At 36.8% G+C, this 16,113-nt stretch overlaps 3 protein-coding genes across 3 annotated transcripts; 1 reads left to right on the plus strand and 2 right to left on the minus strand.

The window, feature by feature from the left end:
* Window positions 1–843: 843 nt before the first annotated feature.
* LOC137713114 (mitochondrial pyruvate carrier 1) lies at window positions 844–2,542 on the plus strand. Its single transcript, XM_068452371.1, has 5 exons — window positions 844–971; window positions 1,639–1,742; window positions 1,847–1,901; window positions 1,992–2,127; window positions 2,267–2,542. The coding sequence occupies exons 2-5, from the start codon at window positions 1,650–1,652 to the stop codon at window positions 2,304–2,306; spliced, it is 324 nt and encodes a 107-aa protein (XP_068308472.1). The 5' UTR covers window positions 844–971; window positions 1,639–1,649; the 3' UTR covers window positions 2,307–2,542.
* Window positions 2,543–2,688: 146 nt separating this feature from the next.
* On the minus strand, window positions 2,689–6,556 carry LOC137713113 (uncharacterized). Its single transcript, XM_068452370.1, has 12 exons — window positions 6,424–6,556; window positions 6,207–6,325; window positions 5,991–6,020; window positions 5,761–5,888; window positions 5,056–5,235; window positions 4,878–4,941; window positions 4,667–4,774; window positions 4,238–4,391; window positions 3,744–3,833; window positions 3,550–3,605; window positions 3,306–3,363; window positions 2,689–3,214 (listed from the first exon to the last, which is right to left on the minus strand). The coding sequence occupies exons 1-12, from the start codon at window positions 6,503–6,505 to the stop codon at window positions 2,880–2,882; spliced, it is 1,404 nt and encodes a 467-aa protein (XP_068308471.1). The 5' UTR covers window positions 6,506–6,556; the 3' UTR covers window positions 2,689–2,879.
* Window positions 6,557–7,173: 617 nt separating this feature from the next.
* On the minus strand, window positions 7,174–11,102 carry LOC137712071 (4-coumarate--CoA ligase-like 9). The gene is made up of 6 exons (XM_068451218.1): window positions 9,918–11,102; window positions 8,863–9,052; window positions 8,512–8,657; window positions 8,332–8,399; window positions 7,863–7,965; window positions 7,174–7,609 (listed from the first exon to the last, which is right to left on the minus strand). The coding sequence occupies exons 1-6, from the start codon at window positions 10,959–10,961 to the stop codon at window positions 7,484–7,486; spliced, it is 1,677 nt and encodes a 558-aa protein (XP_068307319.1). The 5' UTR covers window positions 10,962–11,102; the 3' UTR covers window positions 7,174–7,483.
* Between the last annotated feature and the right edge of the window lie 5,011 nt (window positions 11,103–16,113).

Here is a 16,113-nt window from a genome sequence, read left to right on the forward strand (position 1 = left end):
GCAATTGACCTTTTTATATTAGGTTATGTCTTTTAATTTTTTTTTAAATAACTATTTTATATTTTTATTAAAAAATTATTCATAAAAAAAAATGAAGCAAAACCATGAAACCGCCCACTAACATGGGAGTTTTTTTTTTAATTAAAGTTTTAAATTTAAAATTCATTCAAAATTAAAATGTGATGAATTACTTTAAATTCTTATGGTTCAATTGTAATTTTAAGAATTCTTAAAGGACAATTTTTGGTATTTTGAATGTTTCACCTTTTAATCCTTCTCACTTTATATATATAGATTATCCATTTCTTGAAGTCCAAACTTAAAGTCTAACTAGTTTCCCTAAAAAATAAAAATAAAATAAAAAATAATAATAATCTTAAAGTCTATCTTGAATTCCAAACTTAAAGGAATGCCATCATACTGAAGGATATGATTTTGATATTATATTAGAAAGAAAATTGTAACGTGGACAAAAATAAAAATTATAAAAAAATCTTCGCGTTGAAATCCGGCTGCTGGAGCCAAGATTCACGAGTGTGCGGCCATATGTTTAAAACTTGAAGTTGCTCCTACACTTATGAATCGAGATGTTTTTCAATATCTTGCAATCTGGAGTTGACGAATTGAAAATTTTCGAATCGCTCATCTAAATCTTATGACCTCGTTACTACATTTCACTAGTCCACTTCGCACAAATTTAAGGTTTATATTTTTCTCTTCCTCACTTGAACGATCTAGATCTGTCCGTCGGTTTGGAACTGCAAGATCCAGAGAATCTGAACTCCTATACTACACGTGTAATAATATCATTGGCCCGAATAAAATTTTGTGTTTTATTTAGTACACAGGCGATCCGAATCACTTAAGTCTACTTTGTTGTTCTTCCTGGGGATCTGCCAGCCTGCCACCACAAATCCCCTCTCCCCTAATCGCCGATCGTCCCCAACTACTCCGGCTATTTCTCCGATAAGGTACGCCTCTCATAAATATCTGACGTCATCGTCATCGTTTTCGTCGTCATGGTAGTTCGATTGTGGGATTTTGGGAATTAGGGTTAGGGCCACGCTATGCCGTCTGTCTGAATCAGATGAATTTTCATATCGAAAAATTGATTTTTTTTTTCGAGTGATTATTTCACTTTTCAATTGTTTTACTAGACCCTAAACCCTAATATTTGACTGATGAAATTACTGTAATTTGATTATTATCAATTGGAATATAGTATTACTTTCTTTGAGTTAATTGAAGACTATTTGCAGAAACGTTTGAGGTTATTGAAAAATAATTGTAGAAATGTTAGAGATTATTGAAAAATATTTGGAATTAGGGTTATAGAAATGCTTGAGATTAATAGTGAAAGCATGTCTTAGCTAAGATTTTAGTAGCAAGTTCGATCATTTGAAACAAGAAACTATTTAGATCCAAAACATGATAAGAGCTTTAAATCATGTAAAGTGAGGTTATGTAAAATAGTTTTTCGGTGCAGGATCGGAAGTTTCTAAGCAGGTTTGGCAGATTGACTTTGAAATCGTTATGTTTGTAATATACCCTGCACGTACCTCTTACTCTGTATCTTGTCATTGTTGGAATCTCGTCGTCGTTTTTTTTTTTTTCCTTATTGTTGTTCTGACTTTGCAGAGATTGTAAGAATGGCTTCATTCCGAGCATTCTTGAACAGTCCAGTTGGTCCAAAAACAACTCACTTTTGGGGACCTGTTGCGAACTGGGGATTTGTTGCTGCTGTATGCTTCAGCCCTATGATTTCTTGCATACAAGAATGTGTTTGAATTCAATTGCAATTTCATGCTTTTTTGACTAATCTGATCGTACGGGTTTGATTTAACAGGGATTGGCAGATATGAACAAACCTCCAGAAATGATTTCTGGCAACATGACAGCAGGTCCAATAACTCGTTTTGAAAGATGTAAATTAGTTTCAGTATTATAGTACATGGCAGGATTATAACTGTGGTTCGAATTTGTTTCTGCAGCAATGTGCGTTTATTCAGCATTGTTTATGAGATTTGCATGGATGGTACAACCTCGAAACTATCTACTTTTGGCATGCCATGTCTCAAATGAGACTGTCCAACTCTATCAGCTCTCTCGCTGGGCGAGGGGTCAGGGGTAAGTAGCTAATTGGTTTCGTCATCAATTGCAGAAATTTAGTTGAGTCGTCAATTGCCATAACTTCTGACCTTTTGTATCAAAATGAGTTGAGACTAAAACATGTGAGATTTGTTCTTGTTGACTTGCTTAATGATAGGTACTTGGCCCCGAAGAAAGATGAAGCTGCATCCGAGTGATTTGCTGCTGCTGCTTTCATTCCCTTGCTCGTTCATTGTTTTTGTTGCGATTTTTACTGAAAACACTGTTGATCGCGTGTGAGACGCACGATGCATCTATTGTTTATTTAAGTCAAGGCCTTTTTTTGGGTTCATAAATGGTTGTTTTTAGTCAATTGTGTACAAGATTTCTCAAACTTAAACCTGTCACTACTCGTTTCGGCGGTGACATTTGAAAGTAATAAGGAATTTTACCATGATGAGGTCTAAGGCACTGAATTTTGGTCCAGAACTTCAGATGGTGAGGACTGAAAACCTGCACTTTCATTGCAGCAGACCATCAGAAAATCACTTGCTACCCGAAAAATAGGTTAAAGCAATTATCTTTGGATGCAAAAACTAATTTCGTTATAAGTTTAACACCAATCTGATTAAATAGCAAATGTACCGGCTCCCGAAAGAGACGATTTACAACATTGTCAATTTCTTCCTATCAAAAAATTGTCAGGCAGCAGTGGCCTCCACCCTTTTAGCGTGTTCGGCCTCTCTTCCCAGTTACATGAACACATACTCCGTCCTTTGGCCCCAACGGGATCACGATGTGCTATCAACATCTGCACGGTTTAGCCTTTTGCTACTTTTTTTCGATTTCAACTTCTTGCATCCACTCTCTTCAGAAGGTTCCTTCTCGCTTCCTTTATTTTCCTTGGACTTCTTCCTTTTCACAGGTGGTGTTTCGCCGTCATCTCTCCCACCAAAAATAGATACTTCTTCCTTGTTTCTGCCTTTCGTTTTAGCTTCCTTCTTGCTTCCATTCGTTTCCTTGGATTTGTTCTTTTTCACACGTCGTGTTTCCCCCTCATCTCTCTCAGCAACACTAAGTTCATCACGCTGTAGCCGATCGGTTGGGGGATTGACAATTTCTGCTTCTGCAGAATAGAAGGGAAAGCTTGTTGCCAAAGTTTGCGAAAAAGTTACATGATATCACTACTGTCAGATATAGGAAATAGGAAAACACACCTTCATCGGCAAAATTGGAATCAAAAAGAACGTTTGACAAGTGCTGCTTCAGGTAAACCTGCACCATTCAACAAAAACAACTGTTCTAAAAGAACTGCAAAGTGAAGCATACATCATTCTTACTCGAGTATGCAAGAAACCATGAAATTTGGAGTCTATGTAATTATAAACATAAGACGTCCTCAGGCTGGCTGGCCAATGGCCAGCTTTTATAACTTAAAAACAATAAAGTACAGAAACATACCGCAGATAGTAATTGCCGCGTCTTCACATTCCAAAGGCGTAGGTAGCTATCCAATCCTAGAAGAAAGAATTTGAGGTCAGTGAATATACAGATATTTTTGGTTTCCAAACAGTACTAACTACACCAATAAAGCTTAATGCGAGAGAGAGATAGAGCAGTAGTTTTGATAATGAAAACAGAAACCGTGCACTCACCACATGATGCTATCACTGGAAAGTCGGGGTGCCTTGCAATGGATCTTATACTACCTGAACACTTACCCAAAAAGCATCCTAACAATTTCCCTGTAGTGAAACACAGCATTAATAGTCGGAAAAGAAAGATTACAGAGTTGCAAAAACAACATCAAGGAATCTATACTATCGTTCCAGGGGGGCAACATAGAACCAGTTTATCCCTACCCATAACACCAATAATGCCCTCAAAAAGTGCAAAGGGACTTCCATAATGTACATTCCTGACACAGGCAGTTGATACACCAGTCGTTCCATAATTTAGGTAGCAAGTATCATGCTCAACAGATGGCTATTGCTTACACCTAAATTTCTAATCATGCCAAAATCCATAACTCAACTACTTTTGCCTATTCAATTCAAATTGTTCTTAATTTTGATTAATGGTACAGAGTTCCTACACAATCTAATCTGACCCCACCACTAATCAGAATGTTCTAATAAGGTCAATGCACCTGTGCGTATGTCAAAAGAAGCTAGGTCGCCAGATCCATTCCCTACATAGATTGTGTAGCCATCTAGATCTTCAGCTACAGATTTAATAGCAGTCTCCTGGAAATCAAATGATATGACAGGTCTTCGCTGAGCAGAAATGTCATAGAGACGAACCTGTTGAATAAAAAGAGTCATAAGGTTATGAAGAACTTCTAATAACCTGATACTGTAAAGAGAATACCATATTATAACAATTGAAATGCAGAAAAACTGCCTGCCCGTATATTATGTATAAACTGTTAGTCTTTCAAGGGAATGAAGAACTTCTAATATAACTAACAACTTGAACCATTCTTACAGAGTACATAAAGAAAGGGAGCACGTTCCACAGGTAGTTTATTCCCAACTTAAAATAACAACAAAATCAATCCTAATTAGGAGGTTATTACCTCATGACTGTTGGTGCCAGCAACAAATTTACGATGATCATCTTTACACAAAAATGTGGCAGATGTGAACCACGTTGGGGTAAAGATGCCAAGGCGGTTTTTAGGAGGCTGCTCAGGGTAAAAAAATTATAATAAATGTCGGTCAGACTGTTTGCGAAAAACAAGTGTATATGTATCACAAGATATAATGGAAGGAGATAGAAATGCTTACAGGTTTGGCTGTCCATATCTTGGCACAGCTGTCAAGATCCCAGACACTCATCTCAACACGCTTCCTGAAAGTGAAAATAATAAGGTCGCTGCTTAGGCCAAGTGATGACAATCTTTGTTTAATGAAGATAAGTAGATTTCAAGCCTCCTAGAATAAGTTACTCGACATGAGAACTCACCCTCCAAATAAGAAATAATTTTCACTTCTATCCACTTTAGAACATGAGATACTGCCACCGGCACCCACACTCCATGTTGTTGAAGACCCAGAAGAAGCAACATCTGCTGCTGGTTTAGTCAATTCAAAGGATCTTATGCTTGCATTTCCATTTGTTGTACATGTAAGCAAAGTGCAAGACCTAGCAGCGAGTAATTTAAAAAATATTAGCAACTGTATGCATAGAGGGATAACTCCACTTATTTCAATAACATTGGCATAAGAATATAGAAGAACTTGAGACGCCCCTCACACGTTAAAGCTTAAGACAAGTTGGTTTTCAGGGGACATTTATATAGGTTGGTATACATGCTAACAATTGAACTAAAACGAAAAACAAACAACTGAAAAACATGCAAGAGGAATCCACCGGTGCACGTATGATTAGCATTCCACAAACCAGTGCACCAGAAAGTGGACCTATACAATCTAAGTGTAATGCAACACACTCAAAATTGGAGTAAAAAAGTATATTAGAAAATTAGTGAACCTAAAATTGAACACCCAAGCATAGCCAACCCCGAGCATCCTAAAATGATTTAGTACCCTAAATTTATTAGAAATTCCAGCAATCAACTTATGTCGCAAACAAAAACTTTGGGATTGTAAGGTTTCTCATTGTCGTTGGTATTGACAGAAAACCAGGAAATCACAGAAGTCATCTCACCTAGAAGCCAATTCCGAATTCTTTTTGGCAAACAAATGTAATCCAGCAACAGGGTCGTCCCCACCGTTATCACTAGAATTGGTGACTGCAAAGCGAAGACCACCATTAAGAGGATTTAGAACCTCAATCTGTAAGACATACAAGCACATAACAGTTATCAGCCCCTGTAATTAATAACACGGAAACCCCGAATTGCTCCCACATATTCATAGTCCAAAGACGCCACTCACCGTCCCATTTCTTCTGGCAACAGCTAGTAACTGCAACATTACAAAAAGGGGGAATTTTAATCACTCACTCCTTTCACATTTTTACCCCAAAAAACACAGAGCATAAAGCAAATTCCGACACACGCATGATAAAAATGCAGTCTTTCAATAACCCAAAACGCATTATATTCACCCTATATAATTTCTAACTCAAAAAACAAGCAGAGAAACTGATACCGGGTCGGATTTTCGGTCATCGATAGAGGCGGCGAGCACGCTTTTAGACGAATCGGGTTCGCCCCATCTCTCAACCACCTTAGGCTCTGCTCTTCCTTGCTGACCCCGAGCTTCAATAACTAGAAAAAAAACGAAGAGAAAATTGAGTTTTAGACATTTAGCAAAAGAATTAGCGGTTGATGCTGGTTGATTGAGAAAAGAGCAGGAGAAGATTTACCTTTGATGAGACCAAGCTCGTCGAAGGTTAGAGCTCGAAGTGGAGGGCAACCTGGGCACTCGAGAGTTGTCGTACGAGGCATGGTGGTTTTCTTTATTTCTCTGCTTCTAACTCAGTCGCAAACAGGTGGGAGAAAGACAGAAACCCCTTAAACCCTAGCTTTTCAGTAAAATGATTTTTGGTACCCTTGTTTTTAGGTAATTCTCTTTCTGCCCCATGCTTTACCATTGTTTTACTTTTTGGTTCATTTATTATTATTATTATTATTATTATTATTATTATTATTATCTCTACTAATCTCTACTATCTCCACTAATTAATAAATCTCTCTTTATCAACTAAAAAATAGTGAAAAGACAAATTAATCTTTTATCACACAAAAAAAATGATGGGCAATAATATAATTTCAAATGTCCAAATTTTAATGTTTTTATATTGAAGCCTCACATACAGGTAATGTTAAAATACCTCCAATATTATAAAAAAATAAAAATGAAAAAACCGAAAACAAAAACCTCCCACTCCCCCCCACGTTCTCTCCCTCTCCCTCTCTCCTTCTCATTTTCTAAAAAAATGTATTCATACACACAAAACGTGTAAGCAAATGTTAGTTATTATTATCACAAGTAGGTATTTGTCGATGAGTTAAGATCCTTTCCGGAACTCAAATCGTTCAAGAAAGATAGAGAGAGATATGGGCTCTTGGTTTAGTGAGGTGGCCAACAGAATGAATTAATTAGAACCGTCGGATTGAGTGATATCAATTTGTTGGTCTTTAGTACTAAGATATAATGATATTATTCTTTACTTGGTATTCCTCTTCACTTGTAAGTGAGAGGTCTTCAGTTCGATTATCGTCAAAGACGAATTTGAACCACATTATTATTAACCTATTATGACGCTGAGAAAGTTATATTTTACATCAAGGCTTATACGGCTGCACTCCGATCCGATCTCACCGCGGGCGGCCTCCAAGATCGCGTACATATAAGGAGCGCGAACGAGTGATCGAATGCAACGCTGAGAAAGCTTTCTTCTTCCTTTGATTCGAACGAACGAATCATAATTTTGATGAACCAGTGGATAAAGCATGAGTTACTAGCTCCCTCCTCAAGATCTTTCCTGCTGGAGATTTTGGAATGGAGTTGATAAACGCTACACGTCGTATCTTCTTGTACGGAGCAACCTGCAACAAGAAATACTACAATGTGAAGGCCTATAATATTTGTAACGTGGTTCGTTCTTTTTTTCCGTAAATACGTTGCCTATGTGAAGATACGTGTTCATGACACTATAAACATTTGTAAAACGCATCAAACATCAACGCTTATTTCTGTGCAGCGTGATCAAGGCATAAGCAATTTTACATTGCAGTATGTGAAGAAGGCAACTAGTATGCACATTCAATGAAAGATTTTCACATATATTCAGAATCGTACTTGTTTTGCAACGAAATCCATAACTTGAGCCTCAGTGATATTGCTTCTGGGCTTTCTAACCACATATGCCATGGGAATCTGCCCCACGTCTTCATCCGGATACCTGATTTACAAGAAAACAGTGAATTATTTAAGTAACGATTATCTTTTTACTAGCTATGCAAGAAATTTCGATCCATTTTTTCTCTCCTTTCAGGATGGGGGTGGATCGAGGGGCAAAAATACCAGATTTCACAGACAATCTTATCAGCAAAACATCCGTTAATAGAAAAAATTCTTCGCCTTTTTGTCTTTTTTTCAATGCACCAATTTCGCGTCAAGAGACAAAGCTAAACTTGTAAGAAATGACATTTCAAACGTAGCAAATAAGAGATATCGCAGTCACAAACTGCTATACTTAATGCCATAAAGCATCAAAACAAACTAGTTTTTTCCACACAAAAAAAATGTCGTAGTACTAAATACGTACGGAATCACAGCAGCATCCTCAATGTCGGGATGGGATTGAAGTATATGTTCCAACTCAGCTGGGGGTACCTGCAATTTGTTCCACAAATAGAGACACCAGATATAACAGATTAGTCAAATGACATTTACAACCATCTTTGCTATGAGTGTCCCAAAGGGTCTGAAAAAAACTTTCAATCACCTGATATGCCTTGTACTTTATCAATTCCTTTAACCTGTCAACAATGTAGAGGAACCCCTCGTCATCAAAGTAACAAAGATCACCGGTCTTCAACCACCCGTCTTCATCCAAGGTCTCAGCAGTTGCCTTGTCATCTCCAACATAACCTGCACGCATTGTAATAGTTTCAAAATGTTAGATTCGAACCTACATTTTCTCACTCACACTAACTAAAGGTAATGGAGTCCGTCGTCTTGACTCACTTACATTAACCAACTTATAAGAAACGAGTGCGAAAAGACCGAAAAATCATGTTAAGACATTCTAATTTTGCAACAAGCAACACTTGAGACGGAGAAAGTGTCTCGTTACCCTTCATGATTGTTGGACCTCGCAGCCATAGCTCACCCCTCTTGCCAGGAGGCAAAGCCTCTCCGGTTTCAGGGTCAACAACCTTGGCTTCCATATTTTCGGCAAGGCGGCCCACAGAAGCATGACGCGCACATTCTTCAGGGTCAATCATCCTCGTAGCCCCTCCTCCGGTCTCGGTTAAACCATATCCCTAAACAACCATAATAATCAAACATTTGACCTTGTTACTTTCAGTAGTGAAAAGTATCCTTAATTAATCACAAATTGAGAAAAGTCTCCTTAATTAATCACAAATTGAGAAAAGTCTCAAGGTCTAATTTCAACTAATCAAAACTCTAGAACCCTTTACCGCATTCTCGATCTTCTTGAATAATCTAATATTATTAAAAATTAAATCCTAAACTTAAAAAATGGGTCCATAATTAACAAATACGTTAGATGATGTCAACCTTAATTAATAAATAGGTTGAAACTTGAAACCTAGTTAATAGTATTACACTTATTATATGAAGAAACACATAAGTAGATGCATTTCGATTTCGTAATTGAGAAATGTTAAGGAAACCCTTTCAAAATGGAACCCTCCATGAACTTTCCATTGCCTCATGTTTTTTGACACAATGTTTTATACTATTGACATGGAAATTGTGTCAAAAACATAAGGTGGTGCAAAGTCTCACTTTTGAAAAAGTCTCGTTAGCATTTCCTTTTGTAATTATACGCATAAGTTTATGACCAATTAGCAACGACGACATATTGATCATGTATCGAAGCTACTACGATTTCATACCGACCAGTACACAACCAAATGACAAACAACGATTGCCCAAGTTTTTTGATACTGTTTTTTTTTTTTTTTTTTTTTTTTGCTCACGAATGTTTTTTGTTGCTGTTTGCTAGGAAAAGAAGATTACAATTTACAACACAAATTTAATAATTTTAAAAAAAAATTAAAAACTTTAAAAAAAAAAAAAAAATTTAACTTAAAAAACTTTAAACAAAATATATCGATGACAAAAATTCCAGACCGTTAAAGGATAAGCTAAATTTCTGACCTGTACAACTTCCACATTGGGAAATCTCTCACCAAATCTGTCCGCAGCCTCCTTGCCCAGCGGCGCGCCGCCACAGCCGAGAAGCCGAAGCGAGCTGAGATCGTACTTCTGAGCCAACTCCGACTTCGCCAGAGCCACGATCAACGGGGGCGACACCGGCATGTACGACACTTTGTGCCTCTCCACGGCCCTCAGCATCGCTTCGAACTCGAACCTCTCCATCAAAACCAAGGTCTCGCCCAACGCCACCGCCCGAACCACCATGAAGAACCCGAACACGTGGAACAGAGGCAGCGTGAACAGCGATACGGGTTGCCCGTCGGGTAGGGTCGGGTCAGGTTTGCGCCGATGGGCGTGCATCCCGGCTATGAGGGCGATGAAGTTGCGGTGAGTCAACATAACGCCTTTGACACGGCCGGTGGTGCCGGAGGAGAAAAGAATCGCAGCCGGGTCGGTTTGGTTGACTTCAACTGAGCTCTCAGATCGGATTACGGATGACCCGTCCCGGTCGAGCATGGAGAGGAATTCGGGCGAGTCGAGGATTACGGTGCGGATTTTATCATCCCCTTTGGGGAGCTTGCTGGCGGTTGCTGACATGGTGAAGGCGATGGCGGGTCGGGTTAGCCGGACCTGGTGGGCGATCTCAGACTCGGACCCCATCGGATTGGCGGGACAAACGACGACGCCTAAGGCGAGGAGGGAGAAATAGAGGACGGGGACGTGGAGCGAAGGAGTGGAGAGAATGAAAGCCACGTGGCCTTTGGAGAGCGCGAGGGATTGGAGGGAGAGAGTGAGTGAGTGGATTTGGCTGAGGAAGGTTGGGTAGGAGACGTGGCGGCCGGAGGCGGCGTCGATGAGGACGGACGTGGTGGGCTTGGCCGTAGAGGAATCGAGGAGGGAGAGGGTGAATTGGGTGAGGGAGAGGGGTAGGGTGTGCGGGAGTGGGACCGGACGCCGGAGAGAGTGGAAGGTCTCGGTACGTGGACAGTAGCCGCTCTTCGGGTCGATCCAACGTCTGAGATTTGCTGCTGATTCCTCCGCCATTGTTGAAGGTTTCACTTGAAAGTGCTTTACTTCAGAGTAGTAGTAAGATTTATTTGAGAGTTATTTATTTATATTTCAAATATATTATGAGCTGTCCTCTTCTATAAGGCGAAGTATTGTTGACGTTTTAAAATTTTCTTTCTACATTTTTTATAAATATATTTTTCTTCTTAATATAAAATATTTAAAATGTAGAATAAAGTTTTTGACATGATATCAGTTCTTTTCGTAAGAAGTTAGTTTACTTTACGGGTGTTGAATATAATTGTTCCGAGTGTGTTGGTTTATTTCAGGCATACGTTTTTAACTTTTCACGTTCTTTTCAATTTTTAATTGATGAATTGAAAAAAAGTTAAGGTTTATAAAGTAATTTTATTCTTAATATGAACAGTAAATTGCTTTTTCTTTCTTCTCTTTTGCTAGTTGACTCAGTATCTATTCCAATTAGCTAGGAGAGATTAAGATAGCCAAAAATTAGATGAAATTTCAAAATTTAATGTAAAAAAAATAAATTGTGTTTATGATCAGAACCGTTCATATTATAAATCATTTTGTAGAGATCATCTATACAAAAAATAAATTAAAACTAAAGTCGATTAGTTAATTTATTATAACAAATACATAGACAATTCATAATGCTTTTACTAATTTCGTTCATCTGTTTCTATATAATTCGGTGACTAAACAACCTTAGTTTTAATTGATTTTTGCACAGACGATCTTTATATAATGATTTATAATGTAAACGGTTATGATCAGAAACACTAAGTTTTATGTATCGGCAACAAACTATTTTGAGTTGCCAAGTATTATTCTTTTGTTGTGCCCCCATTATGATAAATTTTTGGCTCTACCACTGGTCTTGAGTAGGTTAAAATGTCTCTATAAGTCTTCTCAGCTCCGAAAAAGTGAACTGCCGTGGCATAATCACTAGTTGATCTGAGAATTTCAAGCCTTCAGTGTTTTGGAAGAAGGAAAGCAAACATTTTCAAAGCATGCGAAAACGACTGCTACAGTTTCCTTCTATCGATCACAAAATGGGAGTAACAAAACTATATAAAAGTTAGTAAAAAACCTAAAATGTGAGAGTTTCAGTGTTTCCGCTGAACGGTAACTAACTGCCGGAATTTCCTCCTAATCGGTCACAAAATCGAAAATCATATTAAACAGAAGCCTGGGTGGGATTAGGCAGCGCTAGGTAGGGCTAGGTGGGGCTAGTCAGGGGCTAGCGGCCGTCTGTGAAGGCGCCGGAATCTGAAGAAAAAAAAAACTTGCAAAGCTGCTCGCGCGCGAGGAAGAAGATGACCAGTCCTATAATTTTTTAATTGCACGCCTTTTTCAAGATGGTCCCACCACTTCATTATCAAAGCTTCACCAAAAATGGCCAGACACAAAAGTCTCTAAAACAAAAAAAATTACAATTACAAATAAAAAACAGAATTTAATACCAAGGGTATTTCCGTTAACAGATTTTATTTTAGATAACAACAAAAAAACACTAAAAAAATAAAAAGTGGCAGCAAAAAACAAAAATTGATCATGCTGCTCCAGACCTACAATCCACATACCAGTATTTAAAGACGACCGGTTTGCAGTACATGCCCCGTTTTGAAGATAGTAACTAATTATTCCATCAATTTTCTTTGTATTTCTTCATTCAATTTTTTTGCCACTTAACTAATTAACTCCATCAAAATCATATTTTATTACCGTATGTATGCGTTTGTATATTTATTTAATTTTTATGTAATTTAATTTTGATCTCAGCTGCAAAAAGAGACTGTGACGAAGGGACTCATAACTCTGCAAGATGTTGAAATGGTTGATGCCGATGCTGATGGTAACTCCTTCTCTCAATCTCATAACTCTGCAAGATGTTGATTGTATTAATTTGATCGCAGGTGGGATCTTAGATAGGATAAATGTCAAAGTAGTGTGGTAGGGATGACAAATTAATTCAAAGGTTTTTTGTATCTCTTTAAATTAATACTTACTATGTAAATGTGCAATTATCGTTGAAACGAATCATAATACAATCAGTTTAATAAATTTCTTCTTTTTATTTTCTTCATCTTTCTGTTCTTTATATCCTACTTATTTTTGCTTTTCATGTTTATTGCTAGGTTAAATATTTGTACCAAGTTATTTTATGATGTATTTGGACATATAAGTAGATTTTTCAACCATGTGTACGAGATTACAAATTCAGAGGAAGAGGATGACGAGATTATTGAAATCAGTGGTCAGTGGGCATTCGGAAACCACATTTGATTTCTTTTTCTTTTTTTTGGCTGTTTGTTGTTCATTTGCTCTGTCAAGGGAGGATATTAGGGTGGCAGCAAGCGGAGATTCCCTACAGAGAGCCAGATAATCGTCTCAGTTTGACTTGGAGGTAAGATTTGGTGGTTTGCTTTATTTTTTATTCTTAGTGATTACAAACATTACTTATCTTGCTTCGTCTGAATCAGGTATTTTAAATTTTATTTGTTGCTAATACTGTTCAAGAGCTTTGTTATTTTAAAACTTTATATGGAGTTATGGAAAGATTGGATATTAAATCCTAAACCAATATAAATTCTTTAATCTTTAAGCAATTAAGCCCATGTGCAAAGCTATAGTATCTGCTTTGTCAGTACCACTCTTCTTCCATCACTTTTCCACTTATCCTAACTTCTAAATGTCATCTTGATTTGCTATATTTTATTACAAAAATCAATATCCATTTTCTTGCCTTCATAGATTTACTCAATAGGTTATCAATTTATCAAAGTTGCAGAGTTTAATTATTTGGTTGTTTGTAAAACCTCTTTAGCAGAAATCCCTAACATATTCATCGTAAAGAAGTGTTCAATTGTATTTTCTTTTACCATTTGGTTTCCATTGAAGCTTACAGTTTATCACTCTCAATTAATCGTATCATGTTAGTTGTCCTACTTCCATTTACAGTTGTAGAGATTGATAACTTCTTTACGTTTGCAGGTAGTCGTTAATTAAGAATGCAAGTTCAAAGCACCACTATAGAACAATTCTCATAAATGTTGCTAAATACCTTACAAATAAACTCAAGCTTTTGGCCTGTATTAGCAGTCCATGGGATTTAGTGATATACGAAATGTCTTGTTAACGTAATTGTACATGTTTCACAAAATGAAAATTTTAAATATTGTATGTTAGTCTGTACAAACATTTAATTTTATTATTTATTCTTTTTTTTTTTTTGAAAGTGATTTTTACACACCAATTTTTTTACCTTACACAAAGTTTCCAGCACTTTTAAATCTTCTAAATGAACATATCAAAAAGTTCTTACATAATTTTTGTTGTAGATAATGATAGGTACCGTTAATTTGAAAAAGGAAAAAATTCACGCTTCTTAACAATTGCAAAGTGAAAAATAAAGCAAAATTATGTATATCGTGCGTAGTGCGCCGTGATTAAAAATAGACATTTGCATGCACGTAAGCGTGTCCAGAAATACTAGTATATTTTAAGAAGGAAAGGAAACATTTGCATAGCATGCACAAACACTGTAGCCCTTTCATCACTTTTCATTTTCTTTTATCTTTTTGGGTAATCCCGTGTTTTATAATTCTTTTTTCTTTTGAGACCACATCACCTTAAACTCTCACATCATATATATTTATATATTATAAAATTTAATAAATTTATACGATAATATAATAAATTTACTTAACTCCGCTTCGAACCTCGTCTGGATTCTAGCCCGACGTTCAACTAGCACCTAACGTATTTTAAAACTTTGGAATGGATACCTCTTTTTATCATGTGGGCTGGTAGCCGTTGGAAGGAAAAATCTTTGTCGTTGATAGTGCTGAAATTATGTATTGCTGCTACCGTATATTATGTTTAGAAGGAGCAGAACAATCGTAGATTCAAAAACTCATGTTAATCCACTGTTGTGGTTGCCAACTCAATTAAGTCCATTATTAGACTTCAGTTGAGTTCTTTAAAATCACCTATTTGACTACTAATGAGTCTATTTTACAAGAATGGAATTTACCTATGAATAGTTAGCGTTTCTTGTTGGTGCTATGATGCAGCATTGTTGGCTTTGCTGCCTGTTTTTCTTCATGGATTTCATATATTCTCACCTTCTTTTCCATATATTCTTACCAATATCACCTTACCTTCTTTTCCTTCTATACAACAATAACTGTAAAAGGTTGTGACTTGGGAGATATTTTTTAGTGTGTCGAAAAGATGGTGAGTATATCCAGTGTCTAATACAAGTGGTTAAATACTCATAAATAAATAAAAAATAAATAAAAATCCAACCACGAACACTTAGCATACTAAACTGTATTCCCGACACATTAAAAATGTTTCTCATGGCAGAATATTTGAATTTAATCAAACAATCCTTTGTTTATTTATTTTTAATGGATTTATGTATTATTAATTTCTCAACAGATTGAGTCGGATCTAGAAATTAATACGATTTGTTTCCAAGTCTTGTTGTTTTCCTTTCTATATGAAATTTATGAAAGGTTCCTTGTGTCCTTTTAAAATGATCATGTAGAGATGCACATATTCTCCATTTGCGAATAAAATCAACAATTGAAACGGTTCACCCCTCTAGCTACTTAGGCTTCGGCAAATAAAAAAAAGACTTTTGCACTTGAATGAAAAACGGAATTGCTCTTTATATGAAAAATTTATATCCAATTAGTTACGTACATGGGATTCAAATCAAAATACATCGGGCCCGACGTAGGTATAGAATTGTTTTGGTTAATTTCTTTTTATTAACAACGGAGCTAAATGCCCAATAAAAAGAAACTACAATAAATAATCACGAGACTTAGAGGTTCGAGCTGCTGCATTCACCACTAGGAGGCATCAACAGAAGGCGTGACCTTGATCGATAATATAATGTACCAAGCTCAAGTTAGCCAGTTCATCGGCTACAAAATTCATCTCACGATAAATATGATAGAATTCACACATAACAACTCATGAAAAATCCTCCTTAATAACTCTAAAGTCCGTTATGGAATTATTATTTTGTAGAATTGAGGAGATAGAACTAGGAATCACCAGCCAAGCAAATCACCATGAGGTAGACAAGCATCCCATTGTTCTCTACTCAACTTGAAAGCCCTTCTTTTGTTTTCACCAATGCTCTGTGGCA

The sequence above is a fragment of the Pyrus communis genome, chromosome 13 (genome assembly GCF_963583255.1).
Source record: "Pyrus communis chromosome 13, drPyrComm1.1, whole genome shotgun sequence".
Classification (NCBI taxonomy): Eukaryota; Viridiplantae; Streptophyta; class Magnoliopsida; order Rosales; family Rosaceae; genus Pyrus; species Pyrus communis.

Coding starts and splice junctions, on each gene's coding strand:
- LOC137713114 (XM_068452371.1), top strand. CDS start 1,650: ATGGCTTCATTCCGAGCATTCTTGAACAGTCCAGTTGGTCCAAAAACA. Junction 1,743..1,846: donor ACTGGGGATTTGTTGCTGCT/GTATGCTTCAGC, acceptor TTGATTTAACAG/GGATTGGCAGATATGAACAA. Junction 2,128..2,266: donor CGCTGGGCGAGGGGTCAGGG/GTAAGTAGCTAA, acceptor GCTTAATGATAG/GTACTTGGCCCCGAAGAAAG.
- LOC137713113 (XM_068452370.1), bottom strand. CDS start 6,505: ATGCCTCGTACGACAACTCTCGAGTGCCCAGGTTGCCCTCCACTTCGA. Junction 6,326..6,423: donor CGAGCTTGGTCTCATCAAAG/GTAAATCTTCTC, acceptor TTTTTTTTCTAG/TTATTGAAGCTCGGGGTCAG. Junction 4,942..5,055: donor AATTATTTCTTATTTGGAGG/GTGAGTTCTCAT, acceptor TTTCACTTTCAG/GAAGCGTGTTGAGATGAGTG.
- LOC137712071 (XM_068451218.1), bottom strand. CDS start 10,961: ATGGCGGAGGAATCAGCAGCAAATCTCAGACGTTGGATCGACCCGAAG. Junction 9,053..9,917: donor CCAATGTGGAAGTTGTACAG/GTCAGAAATTTA, acceptor ATGGTTGTTTAG/GGATATGGTTTAACCGAGAC. Junction 7,966..8,331: donor GAGGATGCTGCTGTGATTCC/GTACGTATTTAG, acceptor CTTGTAAATCAG/GTATCCGGATGAAGACGTGG.